General features: G+C 44.0%; 1 protein-coding gene across 1 annotated transcript in view; it reads left to right on the top strand.

Moving 5' to 3' along the window:
• The window catches only part of SHCBP1L (SHC binding and spindle associated 1 like), a 58,768-nt gene that overhangs the window by 5,705 nt on the left and 34,216 nt on the right, over positions 1–18,847 (top strand). The window contains exons 2-3 of the mRNA XM_019501752.1: positions 3,278–3,427; positions 6,601–6,815. Of these exons, the coding sequence (XP_019357297.1) occupies positions 3,278–3,427; positions 6,601–6,815 (365 nt within the window). The remainder of the gene's footprint in view (positions 1–3,277; positions 3,428–6,600; positions 6,816–18,847) is intronic.

An 18,847-nucleotide genomic window follows, 5' to 3' on the forward strand; every position in this document is an offset into this window, starting at 1 on the left:
GCTTCACCTAGGCAGGGTGAAGGAGGATGCGAGCAGAGCCCGGGTGTAAGAACCAAAGGGGGGGGGGATCAAGAGGGAAAGAAGGGGGAAAACAGTTGGAAAAGGGAAGAAAAAAGGGTGGTTAGCAATCAGAATAAAACAGCCTGAAGAATCATGGAGGAAGTTTACAAGTGATGCAAAAATGATAGCATCTTTGGAACAGGTGCAGCAGAGCAGTGATTCTCACCCAGGGAGCCCAGGATGCCACACAGCAAACATCTCATCAAATAAACCCGGAGGCCACATCCCTGCAAGCAGGAACATGCATTTCCCCAGGGACAAGAGGCAGTGGGAGACCTTGTGCTGCTGCTGCTTTGCTGCGTGCCAGAGCATGCGTGGCACCCGCGCTCCCTGGGGATAATTGCCTTGAGTGGAGTAAGGGAGGCTGGGGCCAGCAACTGTTGGCCCCCCAGCAGCCTTACCTAGGGACCTGGGGGCCTCAGGGAGCTGCAGCAGGGAGCCTGCCTGGCATCCAGAGTGTGGCTCCAGTTTTGGGCCACATATGCTGCTGCCATGTATGCCACTTTGCTTTTATTTGGTATGGGTTTTCCTGACTCTGGGATCTCCAGGGTCACGAAAACCCCTGCGCTGCGAAGTAGCAGCATGGGGAACACCTGCATGTGCCACGTCCATGCTTTGGACCCAGCCAGAGATTTCAACCAGGAATCCTTAGTGTTAAACACACTGGCTTGCTGTGGTCTTCCTGAGTTCTTTGTAACAGACAACTTGCTCTGTTTTTTCTGCACTCAAAAGTGAGAAGGGTTTACAAGATACCTAAATGGCAAAGAGAAAGTAAATAAGGTTTTATTATTTATTCTTGCAGTACAAGAACTGGAGGTAACAAAATGAAACTGGTGGTAAAAAGATGAAAACTAACAAGGAAGTTTTGTTCACTCAGCTTGTCATTCAAGTTTGGAACTGGTTGCCACCAGATGTTGTGGAAACTGTTTAACCAGTTTCAAGAAAGGATTGGACAAATTCTTGGAGGAGAGGGGCATCAGGCAGCTCATAATTATGGGAGTTATGGATATAGCCTCTGAATTAGAACTTCCTAGACCAAAGTGCTGGAAGCTGCAAGTGAGAGAGGAAGGAGAGGAGGGGAACCAAACAACCCTGGTGATACTCAGTTAGTTCACACTCCCTTTCAGCATCTACTCTGCCACTGTGACTTGGGAGACTGGGCAAGACGGACCTATGATATGACCTAGTAAATGGCAATTCTTATGTTCTTATGAAAAAACGAGGCAGGCCTTGGAAAATGCCAGATCTTGAGTTTAAAAAGGTTGTGAACTACTACAGCAGAGTTAGTGCAAGAAGCTACTGGGATTTTTATTGCTGAGTCAAAAAAACAAACAAAATGTGAGAACTTTCCATCCTCACTGGAGGTCATGGTGGTTCTGTCTTTATATTGGGATGGATCCAACCCATATTTACTAAAAATCAGGTGCCAATTACATTTGCACAAAATCCTGCTGCTAAATCACCCTTTAGAACTCTGAAGCCCTGATGAACGAATCAGTGATCCCAACCACTTGGAGAAACTGCTGTTTCCTTTCTCAGGGCTTGTTTTCACAAAGAGATTTATTTCAAATTGTGATTTTTTTTTCAGTGCAACTGCTTTATATCGACTGCACAATAGCCACATCCAAAGGAAGAATTGTTTTCTTAACTTTCCTTCATTATAACATAGAATGCTCAGTTGCAAGTCTGTGAAAATATATCCTTTTTAAAAAAAATCTGTTGTTGCCAACTTGTCTTGTTTTCTCCCAAGATGGCAATGTTCAGTACCAAGAATAAAAATAAATATCAGTTGTATAGCATGTTATTCAGTATTGATCACTTATTATAAAGGAAAATGCGGTCTTATTGACTCGTGTTGTCACTTTACAGCTCCTTGTCTAAGTGTTATCATTGGCAGACATCTGCCTGCTAACAAGGATGAGGGTCCAAATTGTCCAGCTCTGTCTGTATAGGTGTCTTGTTCAGGCTCTTGTGCATCAAAGAACTGCCTGTTAGATACCCATTCATGGAAGGAGTGGTCGGTCCCACAGTACTTAGCTTTCAGGTGTCCATTAGCTATTTCTGTGAAGAAGTAGAGACTGTTCATCTCCCATACCAAACCTCACATGGATATGCATCTAGAGTGCTGCTAGAGGGTCTGTATTTTGTTTTTACTTCCCTTGTAAGATACATTCATCCTTGGTTTTGATATGATGTTTCACTGTTCCTAATTTTGACTCGTCCACTGCCATGATAATACCTTCAAATAAGCTATAGTTTCTGTACCTGGACCCCAGGCCCTCCTGTGCTCCCAGTAGAATGAAGACATCTAGCTTCTCAGTATAGATCCACTTGGAAGTACAGTGACTAGCACTAGCACAGGGCTAGTTAGAAAAACACTGACACCTGGAGCATGTAAGCACAAAGGTGGGACCTCGCTGCAAACCAGCATTTAAAAGTAAACATGACACTTGGTCACCATGACCATGGAACAGTAAATTTTATGTGGGTAGGCAGATTGGTTGGCCAGAACAGAATGTAAAGCAGTATGGAAAGGCAGTTGCCCAATTCAGAACACAGATATGATCACACAAATACTGTCATAGAACTTACAGTGATGTAAAAATATTATCATTTTCATGTCCCCATGACAAGGCATTTAGCAGAATTTGCAGATTTTGTTGAAATCAGACAGGGCTGTGATGTGAACAATTCTTGCTTTGATCAGGAGTAAAAATTCAAAGTTTGTCAGTGAGGAGTTCATACTTGTAGATAAAACCTTGGATGTAAAGCTGTGAAAAAGTTATGCTATGTTAAAAAAAATTCCATAAAGGATACCAGCCTAGTAAAATTTTGAAATGTTTGTTACTTGTCATGTTTACATATAGCCATGCATTTTAATTTTAATATTTTGCCTATTAATATAAAGCAGTTGTCTTCTTTCTCCTCTTGGTTCTCTTTCTTGCTTGTGTTGTCTCCCCCTTTTCCTCCCTTAATATAATAGGCTTTTGTATTCTCCATTATTTTTCCCTCCCACATATTAGGTCCTTTCCCTCATATTCTGTATTCCTTCTCTTATTCCTTTTTAAGGGTATACTGCATAGTTTCATGGATTAATGTGAAGTTTTATGTTCTTACTTCATTCTAATTAAAAATATAGTCCTTTGAAAGATTCAAATGCACAGAATAACTTTAAAATAGATATTCAATGCATCTTTTGTTCTTGTTTGTGCAATAGGCAGAAGATGCTAATGAGGCAATGAGTAAGTACCTTTTGGAAAAACTGAAAGTAAAAGAGAAATGGCTTGGAATCTGGAAGACCAATCCAGAGCTCTTCTTTATCAATTTTGAGGATGTCATTATACCTTTTGTTGGAGTACTTGTTGAGGTAATTAAATCTCTTTTTCTTTAATGACATGAATCAAACATAAGGATTTTTTAAAGTTCTATCGGCATGTGTGGGGCAGGGGGAGAGGAAAACAAGGTTCCTAACATTTTGCATACAATTATTATTGAGAGTTTTTCCAAATGTTTCTAGGAAGTTCTTAAACCCCTGGATTTTCCAGAGAAGTTCTGCTGTATGTTGTAGTCAAGTTTAAAAAAATAACACTCATGTAGTTGACTGTAGTTTCCAGGTTACTGACTGCAGTTTTCTCTTTGGTATTATATAGATTACTAGAATTTTGAAAGATGTCTGTTTTCATGCAATGGAATTGTTGATGCTTAGCCACCATTTTTTTCTGTCATAAGCATGTCTCCTAAATCCTTTTTATTTAGACTGGTGTCCAGTCTGTAACATCTCCTCTGGCTTCCCAAGTTTGGACCCTAAAACAAGCATCAAGAGAATACTTTCTTGCAAATGCAATCTCTGGGCATAGATTTAGAGGGTCAAGTACTCATGCAGCAAGATGAAAGGGAAGAGCTCTCCAACTTCTGTTTATGTCCAGTAATAAGAAATCCAAAAAGCTAGATCTTCCAGGAGGAGGAGGAGGAGGAAGAAGAAAACAAAATGTGACTGTCGCTAATTTACAAACTCACACCCTTTTTGGGTATTTGTGATGATTTCTGAAATGGGACAAAATCATCCAGTTAAGAGAGAAACTTAGAAACCAAAGTACCAGACTACAGAAGAGCAGTGGATGACTTTACTCCTGTTCTAGAGATGTTTGGTTCAGTTCCTACGGTTGCGTAGGGTCATGGGCAGGCACGTCTGGGCTGAGGTACCAATCAGGGACTGAGGTGCCAACCAGATTCAAAAGGAGCAAGCAGAATCTAAGGACAAACCACATCAGGAAGCCAGGGGGCTAATCTAAATGAAGGGTTTTAGGAGTAAGTCAGGACGCTTTGAGATAAGGCAGAGAATGGAAACGAAGAACAAATTGATTCAAGAAGCAGAAAGCAGTCAGAGTATAAACCAGTCAGACCAACAAAGCCAACTGCACAGGGGTTTATATAGCTACTCTGGTGATAGGGAGCGAGTGGAGTGTTAGGCCCTGCTGGAGGCTTGAGTGGGCAGCTGTGGGGTGGTGGGCTTGGCTCTGTTGGCTAGGCCATGGACTGACAACCATCAAGTTTGAGCCTTAGAAATTTTTCCAGAGAGATACTTAATTCAGTTTCAACTCACAACTCCACATTGCCTATCCTTCTCTAAGGACTGCACTCACAAAAGCTCATTATACTATGTATATAGATACTTCTGTTCAGCTGGGTTCTATTCAAGAGGTGTTTCTAGGAGTTTTTGTTGCAAGTTCCCCCCCTCCCCCCCATTGCATCCATTCGCACTAACTGGAAAGATTTTAGATCTCAGTCGTTAGAGTTGGTTTGCAACTCTGACTTGGAAGATGCTAAACTTCTGTGTCCGTCCATCCAGCTCATAATAAGCATCTGTTCTCTAGTCAGCTCATTTCACCAAAGTAAAGAGGCTTATCACTTAGTTTTTCAAAGCTCTAAGGATAGCTGGCAATAATAGCTTACCTGAAGAGAGAGGCCGTAGCATGCATTCCTATCTCAGTGATTATTTTGGTCAAGGTAATTAATTACAGGAAGTCACAGGGATATCTCTACAGTTCTTAATTAATTTTCCAAACCAAGCCTCTGACAATTGAGGCAAATGGCACTTGCTCCTGCTCCAACATGGGGAGGTAGTGTTGGACTCCAAACTGGAAAGAGTGTACCTCTTTAAGTAAAGTTCTGCAAAAGTCATTTGACTTCACTCAGCTGTTCTAATTAAAAGCCCAGGCCAAGCCTGCATCAGTTTGCTGGGTTTTGTGACAGCTGGTATTTTCTTGACTCTGTGAACAAAAAGTACAGGGTTAGTTAAGGAGGGTTTATCAAACACAGCATGGTCTTTCAAGAATATTGTAGCAGAGAACATCTTCCTATTTGACCATAAGATAACTGTTAGCCCCTTTTGTCTCTACCTCACACTTGGACCTCACCTTTAGTTGGTAGTCAACAATTACTTAAATCCTCCTTAGAGTTGCAGTTTTATTATTATTATTCAGGTATTATGAAGACTGAAATTTGTATTTCTGAGAGAGAGACAGGTTAGACCTGGACATTTTTCAACCTAAGGACCAAAGGTTACAAGTGAATGGAAATAAGTGTCATTTGGAAGTGCTTAGTGCTATTTCTGTTCTTAAGCAACTTCACATATATGCAATTGTTATACAATGTAAATGCATTCACTCAAATACCTATATAGTTCCTGTATATTCAGGAACTATAACTAAGAACTTCTACACCACTGATTCTCAATTGGGATTCCATTACCCTGTGTGAGGAAATAGAAAAACTTTACTCCCCCAGTCTGGTGCTCTGTACCTGCCCCAGATATTCATCAGAATCCATGGCTGCTCCACTGGGGATTACTGCTGCTGCTGCTGCCCACCTCCCAACAACACTTGTGCTAGCTGCCCCTACACCCCCAGCAGCATTCTCAGCTATAGGCAGAGAGACAGGCAGTTGTGGGTTTGGAATCACACTTTGCAGCCTGGCTTATTTCCTCTACTTTCTCCACTCTCCTGGGACTCACAGGAGGGGTTGTGGGGGCAGTCACTGGTATGTCAGACTCTGAAGATACAAACAGGTAGGGAGAAAGCAGACAATGGAAATGGCACAGCAGAGTTAAGTCCTTCCCCTGCTGTTCTCACCTGGCACTAGATGGATCAGTGATTCTCAACCTTTTGAACTTTAACACACTGCTCCATATTTTTTCTAAATTTAGATTGTAGTTTAGATTTTCCACTGGGATACCATGAAAAGTTGATCACCACTGTGCTTGACCATGTTTCTTAGTTTAGTTTTAGATAGTGACTACTACAACTGCCTGAATATTAAAAATAAGAAAAAAATTAACAAGTCAACCTGTTATTTTATAGCATAACATATCATTTAAATTAATGCTATACTGTTCCTTTAAAATGGAATTAAAAGATAATTTCACAATTGTATCATAGAACAATTCTAGAAATTGAACTTTTGTGCAGTTAATAACTTTGTGTGTAAGGACTGCAAGATCAGCCTGTACAAAAAAATAAATACATATTTTTTACATGATAGGTTACTTGGAAACCACCCCAGAGCTCCTCCTCTAACTTAAAAGCATCTATATCCATTGCTGAGCCATTTTCCTCTAATATTGCAAATATTCCAAGAGAGCTGGTTGATAATGTTTTAGAGGAATTGGACCACTGTGTTCCTCTGTTGGAAGTCTACCCTATTGAGGGACAGAATACTGCAGTATTTGATATTGCCCAAGCTTTGGATGTTGTGAGGTAACCAGCATTTTCTCATTTATTTTACTACTTGAAGATGTTGAAATGTTAACTACTAAGGTACTATATCTATAATAGTAATATTGGAAAGATAACTGCTTCATTAATAGTGTAAGAGTACTCAAAAACAAAACTTAGGCTAGAAACAGACATTGCTAAATGAAGCAGGTCAGCTGTGCCATGATGTGTCCCAGCACAGCTGATCTAATTCATTAGGTGAAACACATGGTCTGTTCTGCCTGTTGATGCTGCAGGACAATGGGCAACATATTCTCCTGGGGCTTGAACAGCATGGTCCTGAGTGCCTGCCCAGCCTTCCCTGCTTATGGAAACGAATCCATAATCCAAACCCAAATACTGTCTGCGTAAGTAGAAAAAACCCAGTTTTCCCCACTTACCCAGACGCCTCTCTGGAGATTCTGGGGCCCCATCTCATTAAAAAGGGAGAGCCAAGCAGGTGTGCCAAAGGCTTAAAAAGGGCCCAATTCTGCCCTGAACTTCCCAAAGTGCACGGAATCAGTCCCTTGAAGCCCCCAGAGCTGGCTGCTGGAGATTGCACGCTGCCCATGTTCTTTTGCCATAAGCAAATAGACATTCACTGCAGTAAAGCAGCACAAACTATTACCTTTTGTTGTGGCCACAAATTTTGGCATCTGTGGTGTGACAAATGGTAGGGACATTTATTTTCTTTCATTTTCTGCTGCCATAAAAAAAGATATGGCAGCTGAAAGGTGACATCTACTTTAACCTCTAGTTCAAAAAGTGTTAACAATGAAAATATATTTTGATGAATTACAGCTGACACCCCTAAAAAAACTTGCAGACCAATGGATTTTCTCAAATCAGGGATTTCATTTTTGGATCCCAGGTTCTGCGACTGCCTGATTCTGGAACTGTGACTCAACAGCTTGACTTTTTAGCCACTGGAAGTATAGGCACAAGTGCTTAGCACTTTATTTTGACTCAGCTGATCAAACTTCTTTTAACAAAATGTTTGCTGTTTGTTTTTTTTAATATTTAAAAACCATATTAATTACTTGAAACAGAACTGTTCTCAGGGAAGGTTTTCCTATTCAGTTGTTTTGGTTTTTTTGGTAAAGGAAGTTTAGGAATTGTTTCGACATTTTGGTAATGAAAACATTTCATTTTCCAGTTTGAAACAGCTTTGTTTTGAAGTCTTTAGCTATTGAGCACCACAGACCAGGTGCTCCAAGCATATTGTAGTAGAGGCCATATAAGGATGTAGATACATTCAGTAAACATGATTCTCAGCAAAAAATGGTAACAGGATAGACTCTATTTAAAAGTGTTGGCGGGGGCTGTTGGTGGGTTTTTATTTGGGGTTTAGGTTGGGTTTTTTTGCAAGGTATTCAGCATAAATACTAAGTATTTCAATCTCTTTCATTATGTTAATGAGTGTTATTTTCTTTGTCAAAAGCAAACAAGCAAGCCAATTCAGGCTGTTTTAAAACACATTCTAGCAATACTTAAAAATCTTTTTCTTAGCATTTTTCTGGATGTTTTTGTTAGCCTGACTGTCCAAAATAACAGATATTACAAGCTAAATTCTATGTTCTTAAAGATAGTCTTGTTAGATGCTTGATCCTCACAGTACAGGAAAGCTTACTCCTTCTCCCCCCCAGCCTTTTCTGTCTGGTAAGCTAGTCTCCCTTGCTTCAAAGACATCATAGCAGCTTTGTGATCCATAACTTTGGTTATTCTTCCTTATCATGCAAATATAGAGGTTAGTAAATTGTGCATGTATACACCTATCCCAGGACACAAACTCTTTTTTTCTGCTGCACAATATACCTGTCATGGATTCACCCCAAAACTGAGTTGCCTTTGGGGTTTGCCATGTGGCAGGTACAGATATTCTCCCAAATTAGATTTATGCCTAGGGTGTTTGGTTTCTGTTGATAGCTAGTATAAAGCTGGGTTTAGTTTTGTCATGTTTATAACTGTATTATAGTTTTTGATATAAATGTACTTTTGTAATTTCATGATATAGCTGGCAGATAATCAAGTGAGGTATTTAGCAAACACCCAGGGCTGCCTATAATAAAGAAATCAGTTCCAGTATAGAAAAGGCATCTGAGAAAAATGGCCCATCAGAGCCAGAAGAATGCCAGGTGTCTCAGGGAGACCAAGAACTCCTGGTGGTTTCTGGAGATGCATGAGCAATTAAAATCATGCTGATGAGAAAAATATCTGGTTTGAAGGTTTTGGGTTTTGTTTTGTTTTTTTAGAGTCTAGATATGATAGAATCAAGGTCTTTTGGATCCCAGGCTTTGGAGGTTCAGTGGTCCCCACAGCCAGGGCTGGCAGTTATCAGGAGATACGACAGGCCTCACAGGAGGGCTAGGGTATAGCCAGGCAAGTAAGAAATTAAAAAGACAAAAAGGTTTCTGTCTCCAAGCCTATGGTCAGTTTTCCCTGTATAGTTATTTTTCTCCTATGTAATAAGATTGTTTTTGTCTCCTTGATTGCTTGTGGAAAGGGTGATTTCTGGGCATTTTAGCACTGTTTGGTGTGAAAACATGATTCACAAGATAAACCCAGAGATTGCAGATAAGAGTCCATAGTGTTAAATCATTTTGAATTTTGACTTGAGATTTTTACAATTTCTTTTCAACAGAAAATTTCTCTATTATTTTTCCGTAGTAAAAACAAACAAACAAACCAACCCAATGAAAACTTGAGCTGGCATTTTCCAAGGGTTGTCTCAAGTCTAAAAAGGTTGAGAAATGCTACCCTAGTGTTTAGGCTCATTTTGAAAAAGCTGCAAGTACCTAAAGGAAGCCTTTTCTTTTGTATGGTAGCAGCTTTCTCAGTTGTAGAATTTCTTGCCCCCCCCATACTTTCTTGGTGTCTCACAGAGCCATGGTGTCTGGTCTGCAGGGCTTCCCACAGGTTGGGAAAATTGGTGGAAGGGGAGCTGTGGCAAGTAATACTGCTACCTTCCCCAGCTGTCAAATTTCCAAGCCCTCCAGAGTTGAGCCGCCATCCCTCCCACATAGGATCAGGGCCAGGTCACATCCCCTTCTCCCTTCCCCCAGCCTGAATCATGTTCCCTCTCCGAGGAAGGTGATGGACCACTCCCCCCCTCCCTGACAGGGCCAAGGCTGGGCCACTTGCCAACATCCCACCACCTGTTAGATTGGGCCCCCACATGCCAAATCTGGGCTGCAGATGGACCAAGCACACCGTCCATCTGTCCTGAGGGGTAAAAGGTTGGGCACCACTGGGCTAGAGGATTATTGAGAATGTGAGAGTAAAGAAAAAAAATTTAGTAAAATGCCTTCTCCCAAATGATACAAGCTATAAATTAAGAAATAAGAAAATCTGAGCCATTTGAGTATAAATTGCCATTGTATCAGAGCAGCCTGAGAACACTGAGCACTGATCCTGGTCATCTTATCTCCTTTTCAAGTGGAATTGTGCAACATAGCTTGGTTTCATTATTCCCACTCTTACAGCTACTTCCACTAGGTTTTTCCTCAGTATGTCAGCAGAGTCCCCTGGTCTATACTGCTGATATCAATTAAGACTTTTATTGCCAGAGCTAGATTTTTCAATGCATCCTGCAAAAATGAAACAAAGCAGTAGTAAAAAAAGGAGGATTATATAAAGCCATATTGGAACCTTATTTGAGGGAGCCTTTCTGTGTTTGTTTCATTTTTACAGGATGCAGCTGAATAATTTAGCCCTACTGATTTGTTGGGACTAGTATAGATCTGTTTTCTCTCTAGCCTTTCTTGGTCAAAATAGCCTAGCCTAGCCCAGCCCTGGGAATCATTGCACTAGGGAGTTAGAGAGAGCAATACACATTTTAAACAGCACGGAAAAAACAGAGTTTCTCTTACTAGTGTAGCAAAGCAGCCTGCTCTTTACTTCCAGCCTGTTTGTGCCAATAGATTCTTTTTTTTCTTCCAGTTTCCCTTCACAAGTGCCAGATTGGCTTAGCCTGCCACTTTAATAAGCTTAACAGCAACTTTTATCTAAACAATTGATTCTGGATGTCTAGCTGCTCACGTCAGCAACGTTCCAGGTCCACTGGGCATTCTGAATGGCTTTAAAGTTGTACTAAAATGTCCACTTTAAAGGGAGGAGAGTATCCCATTTTAAAGTAGCAACTGTAAAACCACTTCAGTAAGGTTAGTCACAGAGCAAGTAAAAATCTTTAAGCATGAACATTTGTGTGCTTTTCTGCTTTCTGTCCATCTTAGTCACTCTTTACAAATGGCTTGGTTTTCTTTGCTTTAAAAACCCCAGCAAAAACACAAAAACAAAAATCTCCTCTCTCTCTCTTCAAACAAAGGTTGTAGACTGAAGAAACAGCAAAGTGTTGAATAAATGGCAGAGTTCTTGTAGTCCTGAGGATAATTCTGTACAGTGAGGCTAGATGTACCTTTTCAGATCCTGTTATATCAAGGAGATGCCTTGTGACAACAGGATAAAACTACTCCAACCCATTTTAAAAGGATCCACCCAAAGCAGCAGAAGTGGCCACTTTCATCCTGTTGCTTACACTCTGGTGGTATCCTCCCTGTCCGCTTTCCACACCTTTGATGTTACTATTTTACTGTGGGAGGTTGCCTCCAGAGAAACTGTGGTCCTCTGCTCTGCCTGGTGTCTCAGGATTCCTGCCCCTCCACCTTCTCTCAGGTCTCCGACAGCCTAGTCAACATCTACTGGGCCTCTGGGCAGCCTGCCAATAACCTTGGCCCCTCTGTGGGGCATCTTCAGTGGCCTTCTTTCCTTCCTTTCAGCCACTCCCATGCCCCATGGCTTCAAAGCAAACAAAGTCAAAGCTAATCAGTTTCAGCTGGGGTGCCCTTCTCTAAGCTCACCCCCCTAAGCTTCTCAGCTCTGCTGGCTTTTCCCAGCCTGGGCCTGCTCCCAGTTCCCTCTCCAGTCTCTGGTACTGCTTCAGTGCTTCCTTCACAGAGAGTTTCTTCAATCAACACAGTTAGGGTCAGTCTCCATTTAGCCACAGTGCTTTACATCGCTCCCAGCGATGAGCTACTTTCTCCATCTCTGCCCAGGTTAGACTGTCCTCCCTGTTTCAGGTGCAGGGATATAGACCTTGGCTCCTCCTCCTTCTGAGCTGAGGACAGCTCAGTGGGCTATTATCCAATTAGCTGCAAAGGTGTTCTGCAGCTTTCTACCTCAAGTGCCTAGCCTTATTTTCAGTAACAGGGCTTGTCCCCTATTAACAACCCCAGTCAGGAAAAAGCTTCTATTTTAATTTTAACATTGTCTCAAACTCCTGGATCTACATAGGTTCATAGGTATAGGGTCCGAAGGGACATGAGCAGATCATCAAGTCCGACCCACTGCCCTGGGCAGGAATGAATACTGGGCTCATATGACCCCTGGTAAGTTTAAGCTCATATGACCCCAGCCAGGTAATTATCAAGCCTCCTTTTAAAGTCCCCTAAGGTAGGAGCCAGCACCACTTCCTTTGGAAGCTGGTTCCAGATCCTAGCTGCCCTGACTGTGAAATAGTGCCTCCTGATGTCTAGCCTGAACCTATTCTCAGTCAACCTGTGGCCGTTATTCCTTGTTACTCCAGGAGGTGCTTGGGGGAACAGGGTCTCACCCATTCCTCTCTGGTCCCCCCGGTAAGTTTATAGACAGCCGCTATATCCCCTTTCAGCCTTCTCTTGTGAAGGTTGAACAGCTTCAGGTCCCATAGCCTCTCCTCACAGGGTCTGCTGTGCTGTCCCCGATCATGTGAGTGGCTCTCCTCTGGACCCTCTCGATGCTGGCCACATCCCTTCTGAAGTGCGGCGCCCAGAACTGGATGCAGTACTCCAACTGTGGCCTGACCAGTGTCACGTGGAGGGGGAGGATCACCTCCTTGGGCTTGCTCAAGGTGCATCTGTGGATACATGACAAGGTGCGGTTAGCCCTACTGACCGCGTCCTCATATTAGTGGCCCATGTTCATTTTAGAATCAATGACTCCAAGATCTCTTTCTGCCACTGTGCTTTTGAGAAGGGAGTTCCCCAGCCTAGGGGTATGCTGCTGGTTCTTTCTGCCCAAGTGCAGCGTACCCTGCAGTTGTCAGTATTGAATTCCATCCTATTCACATTTGCCCACCCCTGTAACCTATCCAGGTTCTGTTGTATCCTGTCCCTCCCTTCCAGCATGTCCACCTCGCCCCAAATCTTGGTGTCGTCAGCAAGTTTGAACAGGGTGCTTTTTACCCCCTCGTCCAAGTCGCTAATAAAGAAATTGAACAGTACAGGCCTGAGGACCGAGCCCTGGGGGACTCTGTTGCCCACATCCCTCCAAGTTGAATATGACCAATCCACCACTACTCTCTGGGTGTGGCCCCCTAGCCAATTTTCGACCCATCTGACTGTGTAGGCATCAGTGTCACAGTTGCCTAGCTTTTTAATGAGAATGGGGTGGGAGACAATGTCAAAGACCTTCCTGACGTCCAAAAAGACTACATCCACCGTGACACCTGTGTCCATTGATTTTGTGACCTGATTGTAGAAGGCAATCAGGTTGGTCTGACAGGACCTGCCCCTAATGAACCCATGGTCGTTGCCTTTGAGCATCATCCCCCCTGCTGGTCCCTCACAGATGTGCTCCTGGATAATTTTCTCAACGAGCTTCCCCAGGACCATAGTAAGACTAATGGGCCTGGGTCCTCCCTCCTTCCTTTTTTGAAAATGGGGACCACATTGGCCTTCCAGTCTTCTGGCACCTGGCCAGAGCACCACGAGTGCTTGTAAAGCTGTGCCAGGGGCCCCAGAATGACCCCTGCCAATTCCCTCAGCACCCTGAGCTTCTGGACCTGCTGGTTTGAACATGTTCAGCCCCTCCAGAAGTTCCCTAACTCAGTCCTCCCTGACCCTAGGCCTTGCGGAGTCTCTTCCGAGTCTGTCCTGAATCCTGGTGGGGGAGATGTCCTGGTCCCTGCTCAGAAAAATGGAGGCAAGGAATTTGTTAAAAAGGTCTGCTTTTTCATTTGGTGCAGCCACCAGATTGCCAAGCGTATCCTGCAGGGGCCCCACGTTGCCTGATGCCTTCTTTTTACTCCCTATGTATTTAAAAAAGGACTTTTTGTTGTCCTTGATCCTTGTTGCTAGCCCTAGTTCTGTCTCTGCCTTAGCCTTCCTAAGAGCCTCCCTACAGACTCGAACGATGGAGGTATAATCCTCTTTGGTGATAGCCCCTCCCTTCCACTGGATGTATGCCTCCTTTTTGGGTTTCAGGTGTTCCTGAATGCCTTTTCGAGCCAAGGGGGCTTTTGAGCACTTTTGCCCCCTTTGACTCATGTTGGGACTGTCATCCCTTGGGCTTGGAGGATCATCTGCTTAAGGAACGACCACTTGTCTTGGACACCTAGTTCCCCTACTATCCAGGACCACAGTGCCTCTCCTACCAATCTCCTCAACTCATTGAAGTCAGCTCTCCTGAAGTCAAGGGCTACTGCCTTGCTGCAGGGCCTTGACACCCTGCGCTGGATGGTGAATTCCAGTAGGTGATGATCGCTATTGCCCAGGTGGTCAAGGACCTGGAGTCCCCTCACCAGGTTGTTGCTTGTGGCCAGGACCAGGTCCAACAGGGCATTCTCCCTGGTGGGACTGTGTACCTCCTGGGTTAGGTGGAGGTCTTGTATCTCAGCGAGGAACCTACATGAGCAGTCAGTTCTGGTTGACTGCTCCTCTCAGCAGATGTCCGGGTACTTTAGATCACCCATGACAACCACGTCCCTTGACTTAACTGCCTCCATGAGCTGACCTGAGAATTCCCGGTCCAGCTCTTCCCCTTGGTTGGGTGGTCTGTAGTAGACCCCCACCATTAAGTCCCTTTCCCCGTGACCCCCTTGTATTCTGACCCACAGTACTTCAGTGTGCCCCTCCTCTAATCCCATCCTGTTAGTTGAGGATGTGTATTGCTTTTTGACGTAGAGTGCCACACCCTTGCCTTTCCTCCCTGTTCTGTCCTGCCTGTATAGTCTGTAGCCCCTAATGTTTACCACCCAGTTATGGGTTGAATCTCATCAGGTTTCAGTGAGCCCTACTATGTCTGGGTTTGTACTAGCTATCCAGAGGGCAACTTCCTCCTGCTTATTCCCCATACTTTGAGCATTAATGTAAAGGCATTTAAGGCCTCCTGTTGGTGCATGCACCCTCCCTTGATTCCTAGGACTATCTGGACTCTTGTCACTTACCTGGGTGCTTTCTGTGCTCGTCACCTGTCTTGGCTGGGAGATGTCCTTGTGTCCTCCTGTGGCCCCATCCCGATGAAGCTAGTTTAAAGTACGCCGTACGAGATCAGCCAACCTGGAAGAAAAGTCACACTTGCCTTTAGGGGAGAAGTGAAGCCCATCCCACCTGAGCATATCTGCTGCACGAAAATGCATGTTGTTGTCCAGGAACCCGAGGCCTGCCTGATAGCAACAACTCTGAAGCTGCTGGTTGACCTCACTGATGCAGCCATCGTGTTGCCGTCCACGTCTACTTACCAGCAGAATAGAGGAGAATACCACCTGTGCCCTGGTCTCCTTGAGCTTGGCCCCCAAGGCCTTGTAGTCCTTCATGATGCAGTCTGGGTTGCTCCTGGCTGCATCATTTATACCCATGTGGATTAGGACCATGGGGTACTGGTCTGAGGGTCAAATGAAGGCCGGGATCCCCTCTGTGACATGCTGAATCTGAGCCCCAGGCAGGTAGCAGACCTCCTGTGCCATGGGGTTGGGTTGGCAGATGGGACCCTCCGTTCTTCTCACGATGGAATCTCCGATGACAAAGACTCAGCATTTCTTCCTCCTGCTGCTCCCTCTTGGCACAGTCTGCTGTGCGTGGAGTGGCACTGTCCCCCATAGAGACATCCTCTTCGTTCTTTTCCAAGGCTGCCAGGGCCCGAAGTTGGGCACAGGAGGGGCAGGCGAGGGAGCCACCAGACCCCTCTCTCACCACTGGCCTCTGGGTTCTCGCCAGGCCGCCCCCACAGCCGGGGGGCAGGGGGCCGCTGACCCCGCCATGAGCTCTGTCTGGGTGGAGGCCTCAGAGGAGCCCAGGGTAGGTGGTGCCACTGGGGCAGGACTCCTAGCAGCTGTGCTCCATGTTCTTACCATGTCCATGAAGCTGTGCGTTTTCCTCTCTTTCTTGCTGGAGGCTCCTTCTGGGTTACTGCTGCGGGCCTGCCTTGCGTTGTAGAACGCTCTTCTAATCCTTCTTGTGTTCTTTTCACTTAAACACTTCATATGGGGGGTAGAAGAAAGAGTAGAAAGATGGGTTTGTTTTGTTAAAACATGAAGAGAAGAGAACTAAGAGAAATACCGCTGTCAAGTTTCATGTTTGCTGCCTTGTCTGGAAGGACACCATAAAATCGGAAAGAAAGGTAGTTGGCTACTAGCTAGCTGTATTTCTCTCCCATTTAAGAAGCAACCAGTGGTAGAACATATTTCCACAGTTGCAGGAGATCATGAAGCACCAAGATAAATGGAAAAAGCTAAAATACATTATTCTCTAACTTTTCCATTTCTTAAGTGGGTGCTTGGTGAACAGGGTCATTCAGGCAGAGTGTTGTTTAATTTGCATTAAATTGCCTCAGTTTTTCTCAGCTTCCTTTTGTCACCTTTTACGGAGAATTCCTACAAATAGAGATGGGGACATTTAGAGCAGGGGTTGTCAACTGGGGGTACGTGTAGCCCCAGGAATACTTGGGAAGGCCGTAGGGGGTACATGGGGGTGGGGACAGAGTGCTGCCACCCACCACCCTGTGCTGCTGCTGCCCCAGGAGCATGCCAGGGTGTCAAGGGCAGCGGCACCTCTCTGCCGGCTGCACAGGTGCCTTCTGGCCGGCTGGATGCACAGGTGTAGGGGAAACCTGCATGTGGCAACTGCTGCTGCCGCTCTGCATCCAACTATGTACCAGCCCCCCAACCACTCCCTCCCACCCCCTGCTTCGCATCCAGCTACCAGGGGTACACTTATTTAAAAAAAGGTTGAAAACCCCTGATTTAGAGAAATTATTTAGTAATTAAAAAGTAAAAACAAAAATAGAAAAGCAGCAGCTTCCTGAAGAGGGCTAATCTTTCTTTTAATCAGATTTCATACCTTGTCTTCTTGGCTGGAGATGTTGACTCTACTTGCTGGCAACATATTGGACAGCTACCAGGAGGGGCGTGCTTTAGTTTGTTTAAAGTTTACAGAAGTTTAAAGTTTAGTTGTTTTTGTTTAAAGTTTACAGAAGCATCTTGGTCAGAGTTGGACAGTTCTTTTTTTACCGCTGATTTCAAATGCTGGTTTAAACCAGTTTAACTGTCCTGGTTTTAATTGAGTTTTGATCATTGACTCTAATTTAGGGAGGGGCAACTGGGACACCTATCCTGGATGCAGTGCCCAGGGGGTGCAGAATAGGTCTCAGAGCATTTTTTAAAATATAAATGTAAGAATAAACCTTTCAAACAGTATTTCGCTCTTATTGCTTTCTGTGTAGTTTGGACTAGTTAAAGCACTATAGCTTACTAAGAATAATGTTGGTGTTTTATATTAAGGCATTGCAATTTAAATTTAAGAATTAATACATTATCTTATTAAAGACACACATAGCTTAAACCATGCTTATTTATTTAAACAAAGCTTTTCAACATTTACATCAGGTTAATTGTTATTTTTAACACTAGGTAAACAATATAAAATCTGGAGCCCAGGTTGCACTCAGCTTTCAATATGGTTATGGTGTGCAGTGCTTAACTATAATTTTACAACATTGTTTTAGCTTAGAATGAGCGTGTTGCATGAATGTTTTGTTAGTCATCCTTTTATCATTGGCTGTAGAAGCACTGTAGCTATGTAAATGTGACGTTATCTGCTTTTAGCAGTTATTATTTATTTTCTTCAGGAATGTGACAGAGCAGATGTGGGCACTGTGCAGGCTTTCAAAATAGAGGGGAATCATTGGATAAAGTTATCTATGCACTACTAAAAATTACATATTTAGCCTAAAGTAATGTGAACATTATTAAGCTCATTTATTTTACCATAACTTTCACCTGAAGAAATACAAGTACCAGACACACTTACTTAAATTTCATTCTTCCTTTTCTGCAACTTTAGCTAAACTAACAGTCCAAACTCTGATGGCTGGTTTCGTGATATGCACCATGACAGTCACCTTACAGTTTGAGAAGTTTCTGGAATATTCAGATATGACTGTTTAAGTACTTTATAGAAGTTTCTGGGATGTTTTTTGATGAAAGCCAGTTTCAGTTGCTTTAAATCAGTATTGACCACCATCCTGATCAAAACAAAAAAACCCCAAAAGTGGGTTTTTGCCAAACCTAACCTTGAGGTTTGGAAGATGAGAGAGAGAATAAATCAATTATAGCATATTTTGGTGCTCTAGATGTCAGGGGACCTACTGGGCAGCCCAGCCTGAGCTGGTTGCCTATACCTGTTTGTGGCTCTGACTGGCAGACCTACCCCAGCTCATGATCCAGCTGGCCCCTGCTGGAGCCTCCTGGGTGGTTATTAGAAAGAGCACACTTCCTTTTTGGTTTTACTTGTGGTGGCAGGTTGTGGGCCAACCAGCAGTTTTTCTTGGGGGTCTGCTCTGGTGGGCCTCCCTATATTCTATGCTCTTGGTTCTCTGGCTTTCAACCTTGCTCAGCTTTGTTTCTGAACACTGGCTTTTCAGAAAATCCCCTTGGATCTAGTGGCTCAGTCTCTGACTCCTGGCTTTGCCTCCTGGTTCACCCTGACCTCAGCTCTGTCTTCTGACCTTCTGAGAACCTGTTCCCTAGTCATCGCCCAAGTCTCAGGTGACCTTCCCTGACCACCTGTACCCTAGTCCTTACCCCAGGTGTCCATGTGTAACAGGGGGCTTCCTTGGGGCCAGTCTACCAAGGGCCCGCCCACCTGTTTCTGGGCCAACCACCCGCCTCCTTTCCTGCCACACCTTGATGATATGTAATTATGATATTAATTAGGCAGGGGGCCCCATTTCTTGGCCCGATGCCAGGGGGTGCTATCTGCGGCTCCATTCCTCCCCTACACTGC

The sequence above is a fragment of the Gavialis gangeticus genome, unplaced genomic scaffold (assembly GCF_001723915.1).
Source record: "Gavialis gangeticus isolate Ggan-Ray unplaced genomic scaffold, GavGan_comp1, whole genome shotgun sequence".
Taxonomy (NCBI): Eukaryota; Metazoa; Chordata; order Crocodylia; family Gavialidae; genus Gavialis; species Gavialis gangeticus.